Source organism: Scyliorhinus torazame, chromosome 21, assembly GCF_047496885.1.
Source record: "Scyliorhinus torazame isolate Kashiwa2021f chromosome 21, sScyTor2.1, whole genome shotgun sequence".
Lineage (NCBI taxonomy): Eukaryota > Metazoa > Chordata > Chondrichthyes > Carcharhiniformes > Scyliorhinidae > Scyliorhinus > Scyliorhinus torazame.
The window spans coordinates 36580085-36602926 of NC_092727.1; the positions used below are offsets into that span (position 1 = coordinate 36580085).

The following is a 22842-nucleotide window of genomic DNA, read 5'->3' on the forward strand; positions in this document are numbered from 1 at the left end:
TTTGGGGCAGCACGGTAGCATTGTGGATAGCACAATTGTTTCGCAGCTCCAGGGTCACAGGTTCCGGCTTTGGTCACTGTCTGTGCGGAGTCTGCACATCCTCCCCATGTGTGCGTGGGTTTCCTCCGGGTGCTCCGGTTTCCTCCCACAATCCAAAGATGTGCAGGTTAGGTGGATTGGCCATGATAAATTGCTCTTAGTGTGCAAAATTGCCCTTAGTGTTGGGTGGGGTTGCTGGGTTATGGGGATAGGGTGGAGGTGTTGACCTTGGGTAGGGTGCTCTTTCCAAGCGCCTGTGCAGTCTCAATGGGCCGAATGTCCTCCTTCTGCACTGTAGATTCTATGATTCTATGACTTGGTATTATATATATCTAATCCGCTGGGGTGTATGGATAATATTATAAGTATATTGGAGAAATCGGGCCACAAATTGAATATGATCAAAAGTGAAGTGTTTTCAGTAAATGCCTGGGGAGAGGGCCATATTGAGTGCCCTTCCATATAGGCTGGCCAGAGGTTGATTCAGGTACTTCGGTATTCAGGTGCCTCATGACTGGGCCACAATGTATAAATGGAATCTGACGGGCCTGGTGGAGGGCTGAAAAGGTGGAATGCCCTTGCACTGGGCAGGTGCAGACTGTAAAGATGAATGTCCTGCCAAGGTATTTGTTTGTATTTCAGTCCCTCCCGATATTCCTGCAATGCTCTATGCCAACATGGGTGGCACCAAAAAGCTGCGCTTCTTGCGACAGACAAGTCCAGGGAACCATGTTGCTTTTGAAATGTCAAGATACTACCCATGCATTATAGGGCTAAAGAAACTGCTTGGAGGACTATTAGTCTTTTACAATGCAAAACCTGGACCTTTTACAAGGTCAGATCATTGAACGTTGTGAACAAAAGGAATAAAAAGTTTGAGGGGGATTCTCCGCCACAGGTAGCGGAGTTTGCGATGTGACGGAGAATCTTGTGTCTGGCAAAAACCGGGCGCCAATCCCGTTGCAATGCTCCAGTTCCCCATTGGCAGCAGCATCAAGGTTTTGCGCCCCGCGCCAGCAGCAGGGTTCAAATTGGTCATGTGAACTCATTTACATCCTATTAATGGGCTGGACACCAGATTGTACACACCTTCATGATTCCCATGACCTCTGGGCTGTGATTTATGCGGGCGTGGATTGGTGCAAGTATTTGACAGCATGGCCCTGATGCAGTAGACCTTGTGGTTACAAGGGCTAAGTATTTAATATAGGTGCCCGCACAGTCCGTCGGAAGTCTCCTCCCACACAAAATGTGAATCCTGTCCAAACTATCCCCCCAGTCCACCAATCACCCTATCAAACCCCCAAACGAGAGACTCCTATCAGAATCCCCCACCAAACCCCCATCAGACCCCCCCACCAGACACCCCTCCCATTAGAACCCCATGTCAAAGACCTTCCTCACCAGAGACCCCGATCAGAGAACCTATCCTCAATGTTCATAACCATCTAGGAGTTAACTGTTTTCACTTCCTCTTTATCCCAGTAGAAAGTGTTCAACTGTTTTTGATGTGGTCAGCAGCTGTCAATCATAGCTAGATGTTTATTATCATTGAGGTTAGGTTCAAAGCAGGGTACTTGAGACGCATTCAAGCATGAGGGAAATAAAAAATAAACAATGAAAACACTTGGCTGTCTGGAAGTCAATTGCAGCCCACTAAAGGCTTTTTCTCTTTCAAAGTAAATAGAAGCCTTGCAGATCAAAGGTTCTGAGGAGGTTGAAAGCCTTGTGTTGTGGCTTCGGCTTTCTATGAAGTAACAGTTGCTGCTTTCTAAACATCTGCCTGAGGCAGCAGGTGGAAGGGACTGGTGAATGAAAAAACAGTGATTTTTCACTGTTTCTGCCGGGACTGCTCTTTAGCTTCCAAGCAGGTTTCTAGATTATCATAGAATTTACAGTGCAGAAGGAGGCCATTCGGCCCATCGAGTCTGCACCGGCTCTTGGAAAGAGCACCCTACCCAAGGTCAACACCTCCACCCTATCCCCATAACCCAATAACCCCACCCAACACTAAGGGCAATTTTGGACACTAAGGGCAATTTATCATGGTCAATCCACCTAACGTGCACATCTTTGGACTGTGGGAGGAAACCGGAGCACCCGGAGGAAACCCACGCACACACGGGGAGGATGTGCAGACTCCGCACAGACAGTGACCCAAGCCGGAATCGAACCTGGGACCCTGGAGCTGTGAAGCAATTGTGCTATCCACAATGCTACCGTGCTGCCCGATAAGGGACTGATAAGGGAGAGATCGCTAATATGAGGAGGGTCTCTGTGGGTGGTCTCTAATATGTGAGGGGTCTCAGATATGGAGGGGTCTCAGATATGGAGGGGTCTCAGATATGAAGGCATCTCAGATATGGAGGCATCTCGGATATGGAGGGGTCTCAGATACGAGGGTCTGTGGGGATGGTCTGGTGGGGGTCATTGTTGGGAGTGCATGATGTGGGCCTCTGAAGGGGTGTCTCTGAAGGGGGTTGGGTCACCCTCACACCACATGCATGCTGCTGGGCATGGGGGGAGGATGCCTCTGCGGAGGGGCAGGGTATGTGTTGTGAGAGGGAGGGGGCCCACCTGCCGAAACTCAGTATTGGGTTGCTCGGTCAAAATAGTGGCCCATTAGTGGGCTTCGGAACAGAAGTTTACATGGCAAGGGAGAGGGATTCACTTCTGGGCTCCACTTCCTGCACCAGCAAAAACCAGAAACGATTCAGCTCCACCGGGAGAAGAGATTAGGGCCGGAATTCTCTGGCCATTGGGATGCGATTTTCCCACAGCCAGCGCAACCCCGCCTGCAGGTTTACTGGCGGCGTAAGGTGGTTTCAATGGGAAATCCCCACTGACAAGCAGCGGGAAAGAAGAATCCTGGCCGAGTGAACGGCACGCCACTGAGAAACACATGGCTGGGGGACTGGAGAATCCCGCCATAGATATGTTGGGAAGATCAAAGAATAGCATTGGAGCCTTTAATAACATTTTTTCAAAAATAAGTGGATAAATGCATGAACAGGGTATAACACTGCAGGACTTTAGGAGTGGGGTGAAATGGCTAGCTCTTTCAAAGGGCCAGCACAAGTAAAATGGACCAAATGGTCTCCTCTGTGCCATACGATTCCCATGGTTCCACAAAATAAACTGAACTTGTTATCGGTGAAGAATGCGGGGGTTCATCCGAGAACGGAATCGACACACAGTCTAAAGTAAACAATTGCATGTAAATGTTTCTGAATGTTTGCAGCTTAATACAGTTCCCTGGTGCTGGTTTCTACAACCCTCATTACAGTAGGCTTGAAATTAGGGCCAGACAGTTCAGGAGGGATATTCGGAAGCACTTCTTCACTGAAAGGTTGGTAGAGGTTTGGAACTCTCTCCCACCAACAGCAGTTGAAGCTCGAACAATTGTTAATCTTAAATCTGATACTGATAAATTTTTGTGAAACAAAAATATTACATTAATATGGGCCAAAGGCAGGGAGTTAGGTCACAGATCAGCCATGATCCTATTAAATGTCGGTATAGGCTAGAGGGGCTGAATGGCCTACTCCTATTCATATGTTCCTGTGTATTCATGGGAAATAATGAATAAGAAGACTGATTAGAGCTTTGTGTCGTGATTTCTTTTTGGAGGGTTGGTTTAGTTCCCTTGGCAAAACAGCTGGTTCATGATGGAGAGCAAGGCCAGCAGCGTGGGTTCCTGCTGAGTTTATTCATGAAGGCCCCGCCTTCTCATCCTCGCCTGAGGTGTGGTGATCCTCAGGTTAAATCCCCGCCAGTCAGCTCTCCCCTCTGGAACTATGGCGACTTTACCTCTGTCACCTGTGCATTTGTACCAGAAACCCAGGAGCACGACTCCTATGGACCCTGAGAGTGAACTACCTCATTACTTGCACTCTGGTGTCGACATAGTGTGGGTTATGCTGGTCAGATAATACTGTCATGACTACCATGTTCATTATCCAGTTAAAAGATGGAGTATAAATGCTGCCGATCACGAGTTCCTGCAGGGATACTTACAGTGTTCTTCTCCAATCAGGCTTCCAATGCAAGGTTTATTCTCAACTATTAATTTATTATTAGGATGGGTGTCTTGAGGTCACTTACACACAGCTGGTCTCCACAGATAAGTAATGCAATTTACCACATAGCTTCAAATAGAACTGAGACCGAACCAAGCATAAAACCAGTCTAGAAATGTATGGGAACTTCAAATATTAAAAACTTATGAAGGTTTCACAGTTATCTTGAGTTTCACTGAAAGGTAATTATTTTTATAGTCTTGAGATATGGCTTGTTAAAATGTTCATTGTGTCTTTTCCACTGGACTGTTATGATTTTTACAGTGCTGTACTTTAACATTTTAATTACTTCACCTTTTTATTGTTTGGCATGGCCAACAATCAGCTTTTGCTCTTCCTTTTGATAAAAAATTCCCAAACCTGTTTGAAATTTGTTACACCCAGAGTAAAACTAAATGCGAGGCATAGCTTCTTTGCCAGATGACGGAGAAGAGATATGTTAATATTTCAGAGCTTGTGCTCATGCAAAAATATTAACTGGCTTTTTTATTTCGATCAGATGCTAACTGACCTGTCACACACTTTTAGCAATTCCTTTTATTCTACCTGTAGACACAGCAGGAACAGGCCTTTTCAAAATAAATAAGGAAAAGAAATACAGTCACAACACCTCACCCAGCAACAGAGACTAATCAATTTTGTTTCGTCACAAGGTGGAACAGACTAAAACTTACTAAGACTATGAGTGTAAATGAGCTGTGTTGCACTTGTACGTGCGTGAAAGAATATCTGTAATTCACATTTTCTTATCCATCAATCTTGTCATTTCCTTTCCCTTAAGCCATGTACCAACCTCATATAAAAGAAAGAGAATGACCTCATCTCAGCCCTATGTTAATGTCAATCTGAGCGAACTGTCAGGACATGGATTAGAACTGCAGAATTATTGACCCTACCATTTTCACATCTTTCCAAAAATATCATGCCCAGGCTCTGTTTTGCCTCATTCAGTTGAAATCCAGAACTCAATGAGGTAGAGCTCACAAGTTGAACCTCATGATACAATGTGACAAGGTACAGTGCCATCTAAAAATATTGTCACCACGACATTCTGTTCCAGAAAACAAATTCATAATAGGCAGAGTGCAGACCGTACTCAACCAGCCCGTGCTTGCAAAGCCCAAAACAGAACGTCTACTGTTAGATGTGATTATGCGATTGGATTGGGCAGCACCTGCGGAACAATCCTAAGTGTGCCAATAGCTACACTAGCAACCAAGTTAACAACCAGCTTGTAATGTGGCACTTGCAAGGAGAAATGCTCATTCATAACCAGGGACCTGTTTGCAAACAAAAGGAATACGTTCAAGCTGTGGACATTTTGATGAATTGTTCATAACGTGGGGAGCCTCTAGCTCCCCGATGCTCTCTTCATGGCAATTCCTCAACTACTTCAGTTCCGCATTGCATTCCTCATGCCAATACCTCAGCCAATAAAGTTCCTTACTGCATTCTTCATGGTGATGCCTCAGCTAATCAGAGTCAACCTGCCAAGCAAGCAACACCCTTTTCTCCTTCAGTATAAATTGTTGTGATGGCTTGAAATCTGGTATTCTTGTGTTTGTCCCGTTGAGTGCCTGCCAAAAAGCTTTGGCAATATGTCTCTTGTTAGTGATATACAAAGCAAATTCCAGTTTAAAAATGAGCACGTGGTAGGGAGAGGGAAAGTGGGAGGTGGATGGAGGGGTGGGGGCAAGGGATTTTCCTCTCACATGGTGACAGTAATAAAACATGTTATTGTTTAAATACAAGAAATAGTGATCCTGGATTGATACAATGCCTTCTCATGATCTGAGGATGACCCAGATGCTTCATGACCCATGTATTTCCTTTGAGGTGCACAGGAGCTGACCTGCACACAAAGTCAGACAAACTGTAAATTAAGGAAATAAATGTTGACTAGAACAAACAGATCATCCTCCTCTTCTTCTGACCATAATACAGAGTATTTTTTTTCTTACATAGAAACATACATAGAAAATAGAAGCAGGAGGAGGCCATTCGGCCCTTCGAGCTTGCTCCACCATTCATTGTGATCATGACTGAAGTTCAATACTCTGATTCCGCCTTCCCCCCATATCCCTTGATCCCTTTAGTCCCAAGAGCTATATCCAACTCCTTCTTGAAATTACTCAAAGTTTTGGCCTCAAACTTTGACCTCAAACCAGGGGCTGGTTTAGCACAGGGCTAAATCGCTGACTTTGAAAGCAGACCAAGGCAGGCCAGCAGCACAGTTCAATTCCCATACCAGCCTCCCCAAACAGGCGCTGGAATGTGGCGACTAGGGGCTTTTCACAGTAACTTCATTTGAAGCCTACTTGTGACAATAAGCGATTGTCATTTCATTTTATTTCATTTTCAACTACTTTCTGTGGTAGTGAATTCCACAGATTCACCATTCTCTGGGTGAAGAGATGTCTCCTCACCTCAGTCATAAAAGAATTACCTCTGATCCACAAACTATGACCTCTGAATCTACCCCGTCTAATCCTGTTAGAATTTTATAAGTTTCTATGAGGTCCCCTCTCATTCTTCTAAACTCCAATGAATATAACTCTAACCGACTTAATCTCTCCTCATATGACAGTCCTGCCCGCCATCCCAGGAATCAGGCTGGTAAACCTTCTGAACTGAACTCCTTCCATTGCAAGAACATCCTTCCTCAGATAAAAACTGGACACAATACTCCAGGTGTGGCCTCACCAATGTCCTATACAATTGCTCATTCCTATTCCCATATTCAAATCCTCTTGCTATGAAGGCCAACATACATTTGCCTTCTTTACTGCCTCCTGTACCCATGTGCTTACTTTCAGTGACTGATGCACAAGGACACCAAGGTCTTACTGAGTGTCCACCTCTCTCAATTTACATTGAGATGATGCCATCTTATCTTTGCTGCCAAAGCGGATGTTATTTTCTTCATTTATGGTATGTGGACATCGTTGGCTGGGCCTGCATTTATTGCCCATCTCTGAGGGCATGTAAGAGTCAACCAGGTCAGGTAAGGAAGACAGATTTCCTTTTCTAAAGGACATCAGTGAACCAGATGGTTTTTTACGACAATCAACAGTGGTTTCAAGGTCATCATTAGACTTTTAATTCCACATTTTTATTGAATTCAAATTTCACCATCTGCCATGGCAGGATTCGAACCCTGGACCCCAGAGCATGACTCTGGGTGTCTGGATTGCTAGACCAGTGACAATACCACTATGCCACTATCTCCCATATAACCTCACATTTACCCACATTACACTGCATCTACCATGCATGTGCCCACTATCTCAGCCTGTTCAAATCCCACTGTTGCATCTCTGTATCCTCCTCACAGTTCACCTCCCACCTTTGTATCATCTGCAAATTTGGATATAATACATTTAGTTCCCTCGTCCAAATCATTAATATATAATGTGAACAGTTGTGATCATAGGAACATAAGTATGAGCAGCAGAAGTAGGCAATTCAGCCTTTTGAGCCTGCTTCACCATTCAATTAGATCATGGCTGATCTCTTCCCAGGCTCAAATCCACCTCTCTACCTGTTCCCCATATCCCTTTAACCCATTTTTGAATCAGAAATATCTCTATCTCCTTCTTGAAACCATTTACTGACTCAGGACTCAGATTCCACTACACTATGGGGAGGTAAGTTCCACAAATTCACTATCCTCAGAGAAGTAGTTCCTCCTTATCTCAGTTCTAAATCTACCACCTCTCAACCTATGGGCATGATTTAATGGCCACACTGTGCCCAAAAAGCAGCTTGCCACAGTGCAGCATGGTCAATAAAAGCCAGGAGAGCCCGCTCCCAGGATCTACATTGCTCACGAGACATTGCGATATGAATCCCACCCATTGTGGGTGGGCCCACTTTTTATAAAATCTGCATATTAAAGCAGGACAGCTAGTCTCACTTAAACGTGCAGATTCCTGAGTTACCCCAGTCATGGGATCTATTCCCTCTTCCTCAGAGACCTCGGGCGAGCATTGTTCAGTACTGGTCTCTGGAAATGGGAACCAAACGGAAAGGCACTTGTGGGAGTCTCCCAGGGGTTCAGAGGCACCCAGGCGCATGCCCTTTGGGCAGGGTGGCACCCTAGCACTGCTGGTGTCACCTGGGTGACAGCCTGGAAATGCTCAGGTAGCACTGCCAGGGTTCCAAACTGGCATTTCTGCATGGGTATGATTGGGCTGGGGGTGCTGTCTGCAGGTGTTGGAGAAGTGCCGGGGGATCACTTTGGGGGCCTTGGAGATCGTGATTCGCTACATTGAGGAGTTCTGGCATGTGGAGCCCCTCAGTGTATAAAACGGGGTTATGCGCGGCCTCAGTCGCCCATTCCCGTTGAGGCCTTTATCGAATGCGAGTCACGTTCTATAGCCTTGTGTTTCTCGGCGCGCGAGTACTGGGAAACAAGCTGCTAAACGCGCTCGCTCTTGGACTTTGCTCCCATTTAGTTAAATCCTGCCCTCTCCCCATGACCTCTCATTTTAGATTGCCCAATAAGGGGGAGCATTTGGTATACAATTACTTCATCAATCCCTTTTGGTATCTTATATACCTCGATCAGATCATCCTTTTAAACTCCAGCGAGTATAAACCCAAACTGCTTAATCTCTCCTCATAAGTCATTCTTTTCATCCCCGGAATCAAGATGGTGAACCTCCTCTGAACTACCTCCAATGCCACCACATCCTTCCTCAAATAAGGAGACCAAAACTGGACACAACTCTCCAGATGTGGCCTCACCAACACCCTATACAATTGCAACAACACTTTTCTACTTTTATATTCCAATCCTTTTGTAATAAACACTAACATTCCATTTTCCTTTTCATTTACATGCTATACCTGCAAACCGACTTTCTGCCATTGATGAACAAGGACACCCAGATCCCTCTGCCCAGAAAAATGTTGAATCTGCTTTCCATTTAGATAATAATTTGCCCTTCTATTTTTTCGGCCAAAATGGGCAACCTCATACTTACATAGATTAAATACAACCGCCGAATTTTCACCCAATCTCCCAGTTTATCTCTATCCATCTGTAAAATCTTTATCTGCTCTTCACTGCCTACTTTCCCACCTATTTTAGTATCATCTGTAAATATTGCTATGTTACAATTTGTCCCTGCTTGCAGATCATTTATATAGATTATGAAATTGAGGTTCAAAGACTGACCCCTGCGGCACCCTGCAGTTCGCCAGCCAGAGAAGGACCCATTTATCTCAACCCTCAGCTTTCTGTCAGTGAGCCAATCCTCAATCCAATCTAGTACTCAACCCACAATTCCGTGCGATCTCACCTTCTGGATCAGTCTTTTATGCGGCACCTTGTCAAACGCCGTCCTAGATTTCTGCGATACCCTACTAGTCACTGCCTGCCAATCTGAAAAAGACCCACTTATTTCAACCTTTTTCTTCCTATCTGCCCACTAGCCTTCTATCCATCTTAAGACACTACCCACTTTAACTTTACATAATAATCTGCCGAAAGCCTTCTTAAAGGCAAAATAAACCACATCCACCAGTTCTCCCTGGTCAACTCCACTAGTTACATTTTCAAAGAATTCCAGTAGATTTGTCAAGCATGATTTCACTTTCATATATCCATGCTGACTTTGTCTGATTATACCACTGCTTTCCAAATGTTGTGCAATGAAATCCTTGATAAGGGCCTCTAGCAACTTCCCTAATGCCGACGTTAGGCTCACTGGTCAAGAGTTCACTGTTTTCTTTTGACCTCCATTTTTGAACAGTGGGGTTATATTAGCCACCTTCCAACCTGTAGGAACCCATACAGAGTCCAAAGAATTTTGGAAAATGGCCACCGATGGATTTACTGTTTCTAGGGCCTTTCCTTAAGTACTCTGGGATGAAGATTATCAGGCTCTGGAGATTTGTCCACCTTCAATCCCATTAACTTCTCTGTAGCCATTTGTTTCCAAATACTAATTTTCTTCATCTCTTCACTTGTGTTTCTTAGAACCTTTTCATGCAGTGGAGCAGGCAACTGGCACTGCAGTTTAACATTCTCCAAAACTCAGCACCTTTTAGCATAGGTTCAGTCTAGTTAGCGCCAAGTCCAGAAGTGGGGCGCAAACCTACCATCTTATAAGCCTTGAACGGTGTCAAAAAGCAAAGCTGACATCTGTATTTGAACTTATTTTGAGGAGAGCGTCAAGGAGGAAATTTGATAGTTTTGAAATAATCTGTGAATTTACCGAAGATTAGAAGTGTCGACCAAGGTTATTGTTCAGCTTTCAGCATTGAAGGGTGATTTGAAGGAGGGAAGCAGGACAAGAAAACAAAGAACATAAGCATTGCTATGAATCCTTATTACATCTCTGAGCGCCCCAAAGTACTTCACATTTTATTAATTAGTTTGAAATGCAATTACAAAGAACTAAGAACAAAGAACAAAGAAAAGTACAGCACAGGAACAGGCCCTTCGGCCCTCCAAGCCCGTGCCGACCATGCTGCCCGACTAAACTACAATCTTCTAAACTTCCTGGGTCCGTATCCCTCTATTCCCATCCTATTCATGTTGTGAAGAGGTGAAAATCAGCTTGTAATTTAGCAATGGATTGCATGCAGGGTGTTTTTGTATTCAGGTGTAGAGCACATTCTGAACAGGGAATATCAGTAAAATTGTAGGGGTTGGAGGACTAAGGGAGGCAGATAAGAGGGCCCGGGGTTTTCTGCATCCTCACCACACACACCCACGCCCCCTCCAACCCACCAATCCCCCCGAAGACGATGGCCAGTTGCGTTGCTGGCCAGCCATGCCACCTGGGAACCAGCCATGGGGGTGTCACCTTCGGCAGGGCCAGGAGACCTGCTGGAGTGTATGCCCAGAAAATTCTGGCCAGAGTGGGAGATGTAATCAATCAGTCTCCTTCTAGGTGCTGTGTGATAACAGCAGAGTTTCTGGAGAATCTACAAGTGTGGCACACAGGGTTCATAAAAGGATCAAATATCAAGACTCACGGAATAGGAGGATTAGTGTCAGCCTGGATGGGAAAAAAATGATTTAATAACAGAAAATAATGACATGGTCAATGATTGTTTTTGATGAAGAATGTTAGACGGTGCTGGGACCATTGCTTTTTCGATGTATATATATATATAAATGACTTTGATCTCAAATTTGCCAATGATATCAAACTTATTGGTGTGGCAAATAGTGAGCATGATACCAGTCAATTGCAACAGGACCTCTTTTCCTCTAAGGACAGGAACCATAGTTTCCTCAATCTAATCTTGTAGTTAAAACTTTTAATTTTTGGAACAATTCTGATAATTCCCCTCTCGTGAATCTTCAAATCCTTCGTAAGCAGAATGAGTAGTCATGACTGATAGAATTTGATATTCAGAAGTGCGAGGTGATGCACTTTGACAGAAGGGACAGCAAGAAGCAACAGAGGTTTAATGACACAGTGATAATGGGTACGACCTACCCACTGTGTCCTGCTGGAATTGGGATGGAACGCGGCCGGGAGATCATGGGAGAGGCCTCTTCCGGGATTTAGCCAGCTCGCCACACCTCGCGAGATCTAACAGGCTCTCGTGATCGGGATCCTGCTAATCTGCATATTGAAGTTTTGCAGTCAGGCAGACTTTAATATGCACTCGCCAGAGTTAACCGAGGCACAGGATCTAACCCCTGCTCCTGGAGACCCCAAGCGGGCACCGGTAAGTACTGGTCTCCACAAATGGGGACCAGGTATACTGGCACCTGGGGTGGGCAGATTTTGGGGTGTCTCCCAGTTGATCGGGGCACACCGGTGGTTGAGGTCTGGGTAGGGTGATACCCTGGCACCCTGATGCCACCTGGGCAACTTGGCACTGGCACCATGGCAGTGCCACCTGGGTACTTTGGCAGTGCTATCTGGGTACCACCTTGGAACTGCCAGGGTCCCAGACTGGTAGTACCTGGGTGGCATTTGGCCGAAGCTGGAGATCGGCCCTGGGGGTGCCCTGATTAGGTGGGGTGTGGCGACCCCCTTATATGTGAGTTGGGGAGGTCCGGGGGCTGTCTTGATGGGTCTCGAGGGTGCCCCGATCTAATCCTGCAGAGCTCCTCAGTGCAGGAAATGAGGCTAAATGTGGCCTCGGTGGTGCATTCCCCCCTGAGGCCCCAAAATAGAACAGAGTCCCATTAGATAATGGGGTCTTCCTCGGCGCAGCGAGTGCCGGGGAAACCCCGGTTAAATGTGCTTGACCGGGCAGCATGTGGGACAGTGGTTAGCACAGGGACTGCGGTGCTGAGGACCCAGGTTCGAATCCCGGCTCTGGGTCACTGTCCGTGTGGAGTTTGCACATTCTCCCCATGTCTGCATGGGTTTCACCCCCACAACCCAAAGATATTCAGGTTAGGTGGAATGGCCACGCTAAATTGCCCCTTAATTGGAAAAAAATAAAAATAATTGGGTACTCTAAATTTATTTTTTAAAATGCGCCTGACACGGAATTCTGTTTCATTTCCGTTCGATCGCGCCAAGAGAGTACGCAGGGAAAGTGACCTTGAGGTCCACTTGCATAGATCTTTCAAGCTGGTAGGACACATTGAGAGACTGGTTAGCAAAGGATATAGGGTCTTAGACTGAAAGCTATGCTGAACTTTTATAAAACTCTGGCACGGACACAATGTATTGTGTACAGTTCTGGTCACGGCATCTTCGGAGGAAATTGAACGTTCTCGCGAGGGGGGTTACCTGCATTGTTCCAGAGATGAGGAACTTTAACTACAAGGTTAGGATGGCGAAGCTGAAGTTGTTCCCCTCGGAAGAAAAGAGGTTGAGGGGAGATGAGATCGAGTTTGACAAGATTATGACAGGTTTACATAAGGTAGACAAATAAACTCTGATCCCATGGGCTGGTGACGTAAGGGATAGGGGATACAGACCTAAATTTTTGGACAAGAGGTGTAGCGGACTATAAAGATCTTGTTTTTGTTTACACAGCGAGTGGTAATAATCTGGAACTTGCCATCTATGAGGGTGGTGAAAGCGCAGACAATCAATGCTTCCAGAAATAATTTGGATATGTATTGGAGCGAAATAAACTTTCATGACTATTGGAGAGAGGAAACAATTGAATGGCTATATTGCCCTACATAGAACTGAATGTTCTCCTTCTGTGAATGGCCTCCTTCTGTGCAGTAATGACCATGGCCCCAGGCCACATTGACTAACTGTAGAGGCAGTCCAAATCTTTGCTCAGCATGTCCTTGTTAGTACACATCAAGCTGGGTTCAGCACAGAATTGGAGAGCAAACTCATTTCGTTCCACTTGCGTCATCAGAACTGGCCCTCGTTGACACAGTTCCCGACAGATCAGAGCTCTGTTTCTTCACACCACGCCATGAGACCATAGCCACTATAGAGAAGCAATGGCCATCTTCAACAAGTGAGACTCTAAGAAGCTCCCCTTGACGTTCAATGGAATCACCTTCCAAACCTGCGACCGGGCAGCAGGTGCACGGAAACACCACCACCTGTAAAATCCCCTCCAAGCCGCACACAATTCTGGCTTGGAGCTATCTTTTCATTCCTTCACTGTCGCTGGGTCAAAATCCACAAACTCCCTCCCTCATAGTACTGTGGGTGGACCTACGCCACATGAACTCTGACGGTTCAAGAAGGCAGCTCACTACCACCTTCTCAGAGGCAATTAAGGATGAGCGATAAATGCCGACCCAACCAAGTGACACCCACGTTCTGTGAAAGAATACATTTCAAAACGCACAGCACCAGGTTGTAAATTCTGTGCAGTGCATCCTCCTTCACTGCTCGGTGATGCTCGTTTCCTCTGCTTTCTCCAGGCTCTTTCAATGTGAATTCATTTAAAAGAGCCTAAACTCAGGTTACAAATTTGGTTTGGCACCTCCAAATGGTTTGCAACTGATCTGGAAAAGTCCAAGCATTGTGATACCAATTTGCATTCTCTACGCTGCCTGTGATGTGGCAAGGCAAGTGAAACCCAAACTGACTGACGTGATGAGCCTCACAATCAGTTCTTGTGAGCAATGGGAACAGTCCCGTAAGGCAGTCAAAAGCTTTCCAGTTCACTTCCTGTGAGAGACAGTTGAACAGGAGGTACAGAGACAACCAAATGTCCTCAGACCGCTTAAGGAATCAATAATTAATTACTGGGCCTGAGGAAGCAGCTTTGGGCAAACTGCTCAAGAATTCATTGTTTCCAATGTGCACAGTTTCATCAGGATTTAGCTTTGCACATTTGCGGGACGCAATTTGTTTTGCATGACAAATAGTGACAGCAGCTCATTTAAAACATGCACGGGTTTGAAAGAAGCAAGGCTAATATATCTGTTCGAATTTTGTCCGACACGAAGATTGTGGTGCATAATTACTACATGCCAGTTGATTACATTAATTACAGGGTTCATATCCTCGTAGGAACCTAATTTTAAAAGTTTTCATTGGGAATCATGCTGTGATCTGCAGCCCATGTATCACGCATCCATAATAAGCACCTCACCAACTGTATCTCGAACAGCAGTGCTTCGCGACAGATATATGTATAAAAACAACAAACAATCATTCCACACACCCAGAAATAAAACACCTTCCATCGTCAAACTCCAAATCAAGGTCGCAGTATCCATCGGCAGCGCTGTGGCCCAGTGATTAGCACTACTGCTTCACAGCGCCAGGGACAGAGGTTCAATTCCAGCCTTGGGACGACTGTGCGGAGTTTGCATTTTCTCCCTGTGCCTGCATGGGTTTCCTCCAGGTTCGCATGTTTCCTCCCACAGTCCAAAGATGTGCAGGTTAGGTCGTCTGGCCATGATCAATGTCCAGATGGGATGCTTTTTTGGAGGGTCGGTTCAGACTTGATGGGCCGAATGGCCTCCTTCTGGAATGTAGGGATTCTATGATTCTACGTCAGTGGGTGATTCATGAAGAGGAGCTTTCAGAAATCTGTGTGTGCTTGGCGAGACAGAAAAACTGTCCCTTATTTTCATCAGGTTAATACAGTAGAGGGAAACCTGAGGCCCAGGGGCCAGATGTGGCCCATCTGGATTCTGAGTGCGGCCCACAAGACATTTTGTTGACCGTTGCCCACACACTAGGTTACCACTTTCCACTAATTTCTGTCCATGTTATTCTTTTCCTACTAGTATGACCGAGGTGATACGCACATAAAGCAAGGGCAAGTGAAGTGCGTGCTGATTCTCCACAGCATTGACTACGAGAGCTGTGCACTCCCTCTGTGTCCAAAGTGTAAATATTTATTTTGTTTTGACTCTTTGAAGTTGATGATAGTTCTACTAATAGATAAATGATTACCCATTAACAATAACTCGTTATGAAATGTTCAGCGTGTATTAAATGCATTTAATCTTATTCATGGGGTCATAGTTAGTGAACAAGCCTGTTTCAATCTTATAGCCCACTGAGATGAAGGAGGGCCACTCAAGTGGCGCCCTCACTCGCCTAGGTTGCCTAATACTGGGCTATGGTCATCACAAGCGATGCTCTGATGTGTTTTGGTGTAATTTAATTGAGTGATCTGTGTTCAAATGAATGAGGGAAGGTTTGCCATTTATTTGGTTCATTAAGATGGGGGCCATTTTAAAAGCTACTTTTAAAAATCTTGAGACCTCATTATTCTCTATGATTGCTGCTCTTAGATAATCTTTAAAAGCTCTTGATTTGACTCCTTGTCTGTCGAAAAAATGCCTGGATAGTTCAAGAAAACCCAGTTGATCTTAAGCTCAAGATCAGGCATTTGATTTAAATAACCATCAAACAACACTGTGCTTTGACAATTTATGGTATATTGGGTTAAGTGTACCCAAGAATCTGCAAGTTGAAGTTGATTAAAATATTGCTTATTATTTCCTGAGTCCGAGGTTTTTTGATCCAGATTTGGTATGGGTTTAAATGTGTGTTTCTCTGCTGGTTCTGTCTATAAGAAAATTCCGGAATAAGGTGGGTGAACTTGCGGCATGGGTTGGTACCTGGGACTTCGATGTTGTGGCCATTTCGGAGACATGGATAGAGCAGGGACAGGAATGGTTGTTGCAGGTGCCGGGATTTAGGTATTTCAGTAAGCTCAGGAAAGGTGGTAAAAGGTGTTAGTCAAGGACAGTATTACGGTGGCAGAAAGGACGTTTGATGAGGACTCGTCTACTGAGGTAGTATGGGTTGAGGTTAGAAACAGCAAAGGAGAGGTCACCCTGTTAGGGGTTTTCTATAGGCCTCTGAAAAGTTCCAGAGATGTAGAGGAAAGGATTGCAAAGATGATTCTGGATAGGAGCGAAAGCAACAGGGTAGTTGTTATGGTGGACATTAACTTTCCAAATATTGACTGGAAACGCTATAGTTCGAGTACTTTAGATGGGTCCGTTTTTGTCCAATGTGTGCAGGAGGGTTTCCTGACACAGTATGTAGTTAGGCCAACGAGAGGCGAGGCCATATTGGATGTGGTACTGGGTAATGAACCAGGACAGGTGTCAGATTTGGAGGTAGGTGAGCACTTTGGTAATAGTGACCACAATTCGATTACGTTTACTTTAGTGATGGAAAGGGATAGGTATATGCCGCAGGGCATGAGTTATATCTGGGGGAAAGGCAGTTATGATGCGATGAGGCAAGACTTAGGATGGAGAGGAAAACTGCAGGGGATGGGCACAATGGCAATGTGGAGCTTGTTCAAGGAACAGCTACTGCGCGTCCTTGATAAGTATGTACCTGTCAGGCAGGGAGCAAGTGGTCGAGCAAGGGAACCGTGGTTTACTAAAGCAGTCAAAACACTTGTCAAGAGGAAGAAGGAGGCTTATGTAAAGATAAGACATGAAGGTTTAGTTAGGGCGCTCGAGAGTTACAAGTTAGCTAGGAAGGACCTAAAGAGAGAGCTAAGAAGAGCCAGGAGGGGACATGAGATGTCTTTGGCAGGTAGGATCAAGGATAACCCTAAGACTTTCTATAGATATGTCAGGAATTAAAGAATGACTAGGGTAAGAGTAGGGCCAGTTAAGGACAAGTCGGGAAGTTGTGAGTGGAGTCCGGGGAGATAGGAGAGGTGCGAAACGAATATTTTTCGTCAGTATTCACACAGGAAAAAGACAATGTGGTCGAGGAGAATACTAAGATTCAGGCTACTAGACTAGAAGGGCTTGAGGTTCATAAGGAGGAGGTGTTAGCAATTCTGGAAAGTGTGAAAATAGATAAGTCCCCTGGGCCGGATGGGATTTATCCTAGGATTCTCTGGGAAGCTAGGGAGGAGATTGCTGAGCCTTTGACTTTGATCTTTAAGTCATCTTTGTCGACAAGAATAGTGCCAGAAGACTGGAGGATAGCAAATGTTGTCCCCTTGTTCAAGAAGGGGAGTAGAGACAACCCCGGTAACTATAGACCAGTGAGCCTTACTTCTGTTGTGGGAAAAATCTTGGAAAAGTTTATAAGAGATAGGATGTATAATCATCTGGAAAGGAATAATTTGATTAGATATAGTCAACACGGTTTTGTGAAGGGTAGGTCGTGCCTCACAAACCTTATTGAGTTGTTTGAGAAGGTGGCCAAACAGGTGGATGAGGGCAAAGCAGTTGATGTGGTGTATATGGATTTCAGTAAAGCGTTTGATAAGGTTCCCCACGGTAGGCTACTGCAGAAAATACGGAGGCATGGGATTCAGGGTGATTTTGCAGTTTGGATCAGAAATTGGCTAGCTGGAAGAAGACAAAGGGTGGTGGTTGATGGGAAATGTTCAAACTGGAGTCCAGTTACTACTGGTGTACCACAAGGATCTGTTTTGGGGCCACTCCTGTTTGTCATTTTTATAAAAGGCCTGGAGGATGGCGTAGAAGGATGCGTGAGTAAATTTGCAGATGACACTAAAGTCGGTGGAGTTGTGGACAATGCGGAAGGATGTTACAAGTTACAGAGGGACATAGATAAGCTGCACCACTGGGCTGAGAGGTGGCAAATGGAGTTTAATGCAGAAAAGTGTGAGGTGATTCATTTTGGAAGGAATAACAGGAAGACAGAGTACTGGGCTAATGGTATGATTCTTGGTAGTGTGGATGAGCAGAGAGATCTCGGTGTCCATGTACATAGATCCCTGAAAGTTGCCACCCAGGTTGAGAGGGTTGTTAAGAAGGCGTACGGTGTGTTAGCTTTTATTGGTAGAGGGATTGAGTTTCAGAGCCATGAGGTCATGTTGCAGCTGTACAAAACTCTGGTGCGGCCGCATTTGGAGTATTGAGTGCAATTCTGGTCCCCGCATTATAGGAAGGATGTGGAAGGATTGGAAAGGGTGCAGAGGAGATTTACCAGAATGTTGCCTGGTATGGAGGGAAGACCTTATGAGGAAAGGCTGAGGGACTTGAGGCTGTTTTCGTTAGAGAGAAGAAGGTTAAGAGGTGACTTAATTGAGGCACACAAGATGATCAGAGGATTGGATAGGGTGGATAGTGAGAGCCTTTTTCCTCGGATGGTGATATCTAGCACGAGGGGACATAGCTTTAAATTGAGGGGAGATAGATATAGGACAGATGTCAGAGGTAGGTTCTTTACTCAGAGAGTAGTAAGGGCGTGGAGTGCCCTGCCTGCAACAGTAGTGGACTCGCCAACACTAAGGGCATTCAAATGGTCATTGGATAGACATATGGACTATAAGGGAATAGTGTAGAAGGGCTTTAGAGTGGTTTCACAGGTCAGCGCAACATTGAGGGCCGAAGGGCCTGTACTGCGCTGTAATGTTCTATGTTCTATGTTCTAACAGTGGGGTAATTGCAAATAAATTCTTGCATTATCTATGACACAGTACAGTACAATTTCATTCACAAAAGCAATATGTACGGACAGGTGGAGGATATAGAAGAGTCCAATCGGCTCCTGGAGTCACATTACTGAAGGAGAAATAAATACCTGTTGTTGGGGGTTAGATGGAGGAAGGCCCATATTGCAGATAACATGTTTTACAGGAGCCACTAGTGCCACATGCTTTCACTCAATATTAAAAATACCAAACATTCAATTGTTCACATTGAACAAGGTAAAATACATAAAGTTATGAAATTATATTCCAAAAGTATTGCCTTACTGAACACTTCAACTCCATTCATGATTCAGTGGGAATTTCACCATCGGAAATGTGACTACACCAAAGATAACCAATTATGTGGATCGCTGCTGATTCTATTGATTATTCAAAGGATTAATCAAGCTATTTGAATTGCACTAAATCAACATCTGAAATAAAAAAAAGAACTTTCCAATTTAACATGCGCTGAGTGTCTTATCCATTATGTGCTAACATAACACACAATGAGCCCTAATTAATTTAGGTTACATTCCGAAACCAACAAATAAGTTAAAGGCCCAAATAATTAATACAAATATTTGTATTGCACTATTGTAACAATGTCATTATTCTTCCTGAGGACTTGGCCTGAAAATGTTAATGAAATGCGAGGTTGGTAGAGTACGAAGGTTCTGTGGATGCCGAATTATTATTGACTTTCATTTGCACAGGCCTGAATTTTATTTCAGCCGAGCGTTATGTCATTTAAATGCAGGAGAGTCTGAGGATGGATATTTTCACCTTTGTGTTTCGCCAAATAAACTTTCCTCACTCTAATCCAGACTCAGAACCAAAGAGATTTTGGGCGTAAACTTATTCTCTCGCTGGTGACGGGTTTGAAGCCGGGAGGGGCATGTAATTAGGTGGTTTGGCAACGTAACAGGACCCCACCACCTTCCTGCCTCTGCCAGAATTAAGCACTGACGGGGTTGACCTTTCACTTAATGACCACATACCCACCACTGCTGGTAATAGCCCGATTACCACGTGCTGTACATGGCAGCTAAAACTGTGTGGCCAGCTTATCACCTCGTGAGGGAGGGGTGGTGTCGGCCCCTCAAACAAAAGACTAGACATCTGGAAAATGGGAGAGGGGTGGGGGTCATCCTTTAAGAGTCACAACCCTGCCCTTGCTGCGGCTTCCTTGCAATCCCATCCCAGTGAGCACCCCCCTCCCAACCTGGTGGAATTACCCCCCCTACACATTACTTACCTGAGGCCTGGGATGCTCCGCGATCCTGGGACTTGGGCCCTGTCCTTCTGCCAGCAGCCACTATGAAGGAACATAGACACAATTAGGCGTAATATAGATATTTAGGCAGCGTTCAGATATAATTAGAACATTGCTTTTTAGGAATGAAGATTCCCTTAATAAGAAATCATCTGAGGCTGGTTTAGCACAGGGCTAAATAGCTGGCTTTTAAAGCTGACCAAGGCAGGCCAGCAGCACGGTTCAATTCCCACACCAGCCTCCCCGAACAGGCGCCGCAATGTGGCGACTAGGGGCTTTTCACAGTAACTTCATTTGAAGCCTACTTGTGACAATAAGCGATTTTCATTTCAAGAGAAGAGTTAAAGTTTCCATCCAGATATCTCTGTTATACACAGAGATATCACTGCCATATAACAGTACGGACTGAAAACAAATGTCCATTGTCTGACGATACAAAGTATCTTATGGGTGCTCGAATGTTTTTGAAGATCTTTGATTATAAGGTACGTCGTATACATTAATGCGAAAAGGACAAAATATGTAGATCTTGTCTATTTTAAATAATCCCAGTAACATAGCTTTTAGCAGAAGGAATGTTAAAAATAATATTAACAGACACTAACAACTCTTTGTGATGTAAAGCATGTCGAACTTGTTTGTGACCCGGAGACTCTGATGGTGTTAGGCTGAGAAAGGAATTTGTCAAGAAACTGGTACAAGGTGGAAGCAGATATCATCAATGAGTTATGAACCATTATTAATTCAAGTAAAAATGATCAATCATAGAAATGGAACGTTACAAATAATCTTGACGAAAAATCAGATGCTATGGGAATGTAACCTCGGGTTGATCTGGTCGAAAAATAAACAAACTGACTGTTCTTTGTAAAGTTCAAAAAGGTTTTAAGAATTATGCAATTCAGACTTTAGGAAACAAATAAACAGAAGTTATTTTAATTGTTACTGTAAAACATTACAATAATTTTTGACCAGTTAGTAAATATATCACCTTGCGTAGTATTCTGTGTACAACTCCAATAGCCCCGTCCATACACTCTTATGTGGGGAAATACATTACCAAAAAGAGACTTTCATAATTTCTGGGATATTTATAACCTAGCTGATGCTTATTAAGGACTGCTGCCTGGAAGAATTCTTTGTTGACTTCTTTCCTCAGGGGAGAGATAGATCAGTTGTTCAGATGTAAACAAGAGTCTGTAAGACGAGGCTAGCTTGAGCTTTGAGAGTAAGTATCAGAGAAATGTTCTCGGTCTGGAATAGTCCCGTAAGGGGTTAAAGGTATAATTCACTGCACTCACACCCTCCCTAGTGGTGCTGCTTAGCCTATAAGCTGCTGTCCTCTGATTGGTTGGCAGCTCTTGGTCGGCGAGACCTTCGGTGTCGGCCCTTGATTCCAAGGGAAGTCCCACTGCTGCACTCGCCACTGCCTGATTGGCTCGTGGTTTGATGGGCCTTCCCGAAAAGAGGCAGTGGGTGTCTATCGTTGGCTCTCCAGCCAGCAGGCGAGACTGCCCTCCCCTATCCCTGACGTCTCAACATAGTTCTGCCATTGCTTTCATGAAAATGTATTTACCAAGCTTTTGATGCAATTATACAATATGTGTGTATTCCCACTGTGGCAACATGCAAGTGACTTATTCATGTACCCTGACCTCATTGGCATTACAGCACCATAGGCAAAGAAAATACACCTCCTCCACATAAATGGTTGAATCAGACAAGCCAACAGAATTTCATATTTGATCCCTGGTCAGCATTATGTTAGTTGATCTCTGACAAGTATTAATGAAACTACATTGAACATGCAAACCACCAAGGTTGTCATCCAGAAATGACTGCTTGAAATCTACATGCATGCCTGTTGAAGAGAGGACTGAATTGACTCAGAACTATGTCCCTGCAGTCAGAAAGCATATTGACACTTGTTGCACGGTAGCTGTGGGCAGTATGGTAGCATAGTGGTTAGCACTATGGCTTCACAGTGCCACGGTCTCAGGTTCGATTCCCGGCTTGGGTCACTGTCTACGCGGGGGCTGCATGTTCCCCCTGTGTCTGCGTGGGTTTCCTCCTGGTGCTCCGGTTTCCTCCCACTAGTCCTGAAAGACACGCTATTAGGTAATAATAATAATCTTTATTGTCACAAGTAGGCTTACATTAACACTGATTGGACATTCTGAATTCTCCCTCCGTGTACCTGAACAGGCGGCGGAATGGGGCGACTCAGGGCTTTTCACAGTAACTTTAGGTAATGTAAGCCTACTTGTGACAATAAAGATTATTATTAAATATGAGCCCTGATCTCATAGGCAAGATACAAACGACTAACCAATGCCTTTGCAACCATCCAGTGAAGAATCAATGTCTTCAGTAGAGGAGGGGGAGAAATATGAGGGTAACCCGAAGGATCTGTCACTTTACAGATCATACCAATCTCCATGTAATTTTACAAACATGTGTATTTAAGACAGATATTTTAGTAATAAGAACATGCTTCCATAGGTACTATTTGGGAGAGATTTCTGTTGCCTTTGTCATGGACAAAATACATCACGTGCCTGGATTTTACGCATTGAAGTGCAGGGGTGGTTTATGATTTTGCTTTTTGCTGTGGATTGATTGGGCAAACATTAAGTCTTGTGATTTGCCAAAACATGC

General features: G+C 44.6%; 1 protein-coding gene across 6 annotated transcripts in view; it reads right to left on the bottom strand.

Moving 5' to 3' along the window:
• Positions 1 to 22842, bottom strand: part of LOC140398255 (opioid-binding protein/cell adhesion molecule-like) — a 1404083-nt gene that overhangs the window by 320437 nt on the left and 1060804 nt on the right. For 5 of the 6 annotated variants that reach the window (XM_072486703.1, XM_072486705.1, XM_072486704.1 and 2 more), the window contains exon 4: positions 20167 to 20226. The exons of the other annotated variant lie outside the window; for it this stretch is intronic. In XM_072486703.1, coding sequence (XP_072342804.1) covers positions 20167 to 20226 — 60 coding nt within the window. The remainder of the gene's footprint in view (positions 1 to 20166; positions 20227 to 22842) is intronic. 6 annotated transcript variants of the gene reach the window in all.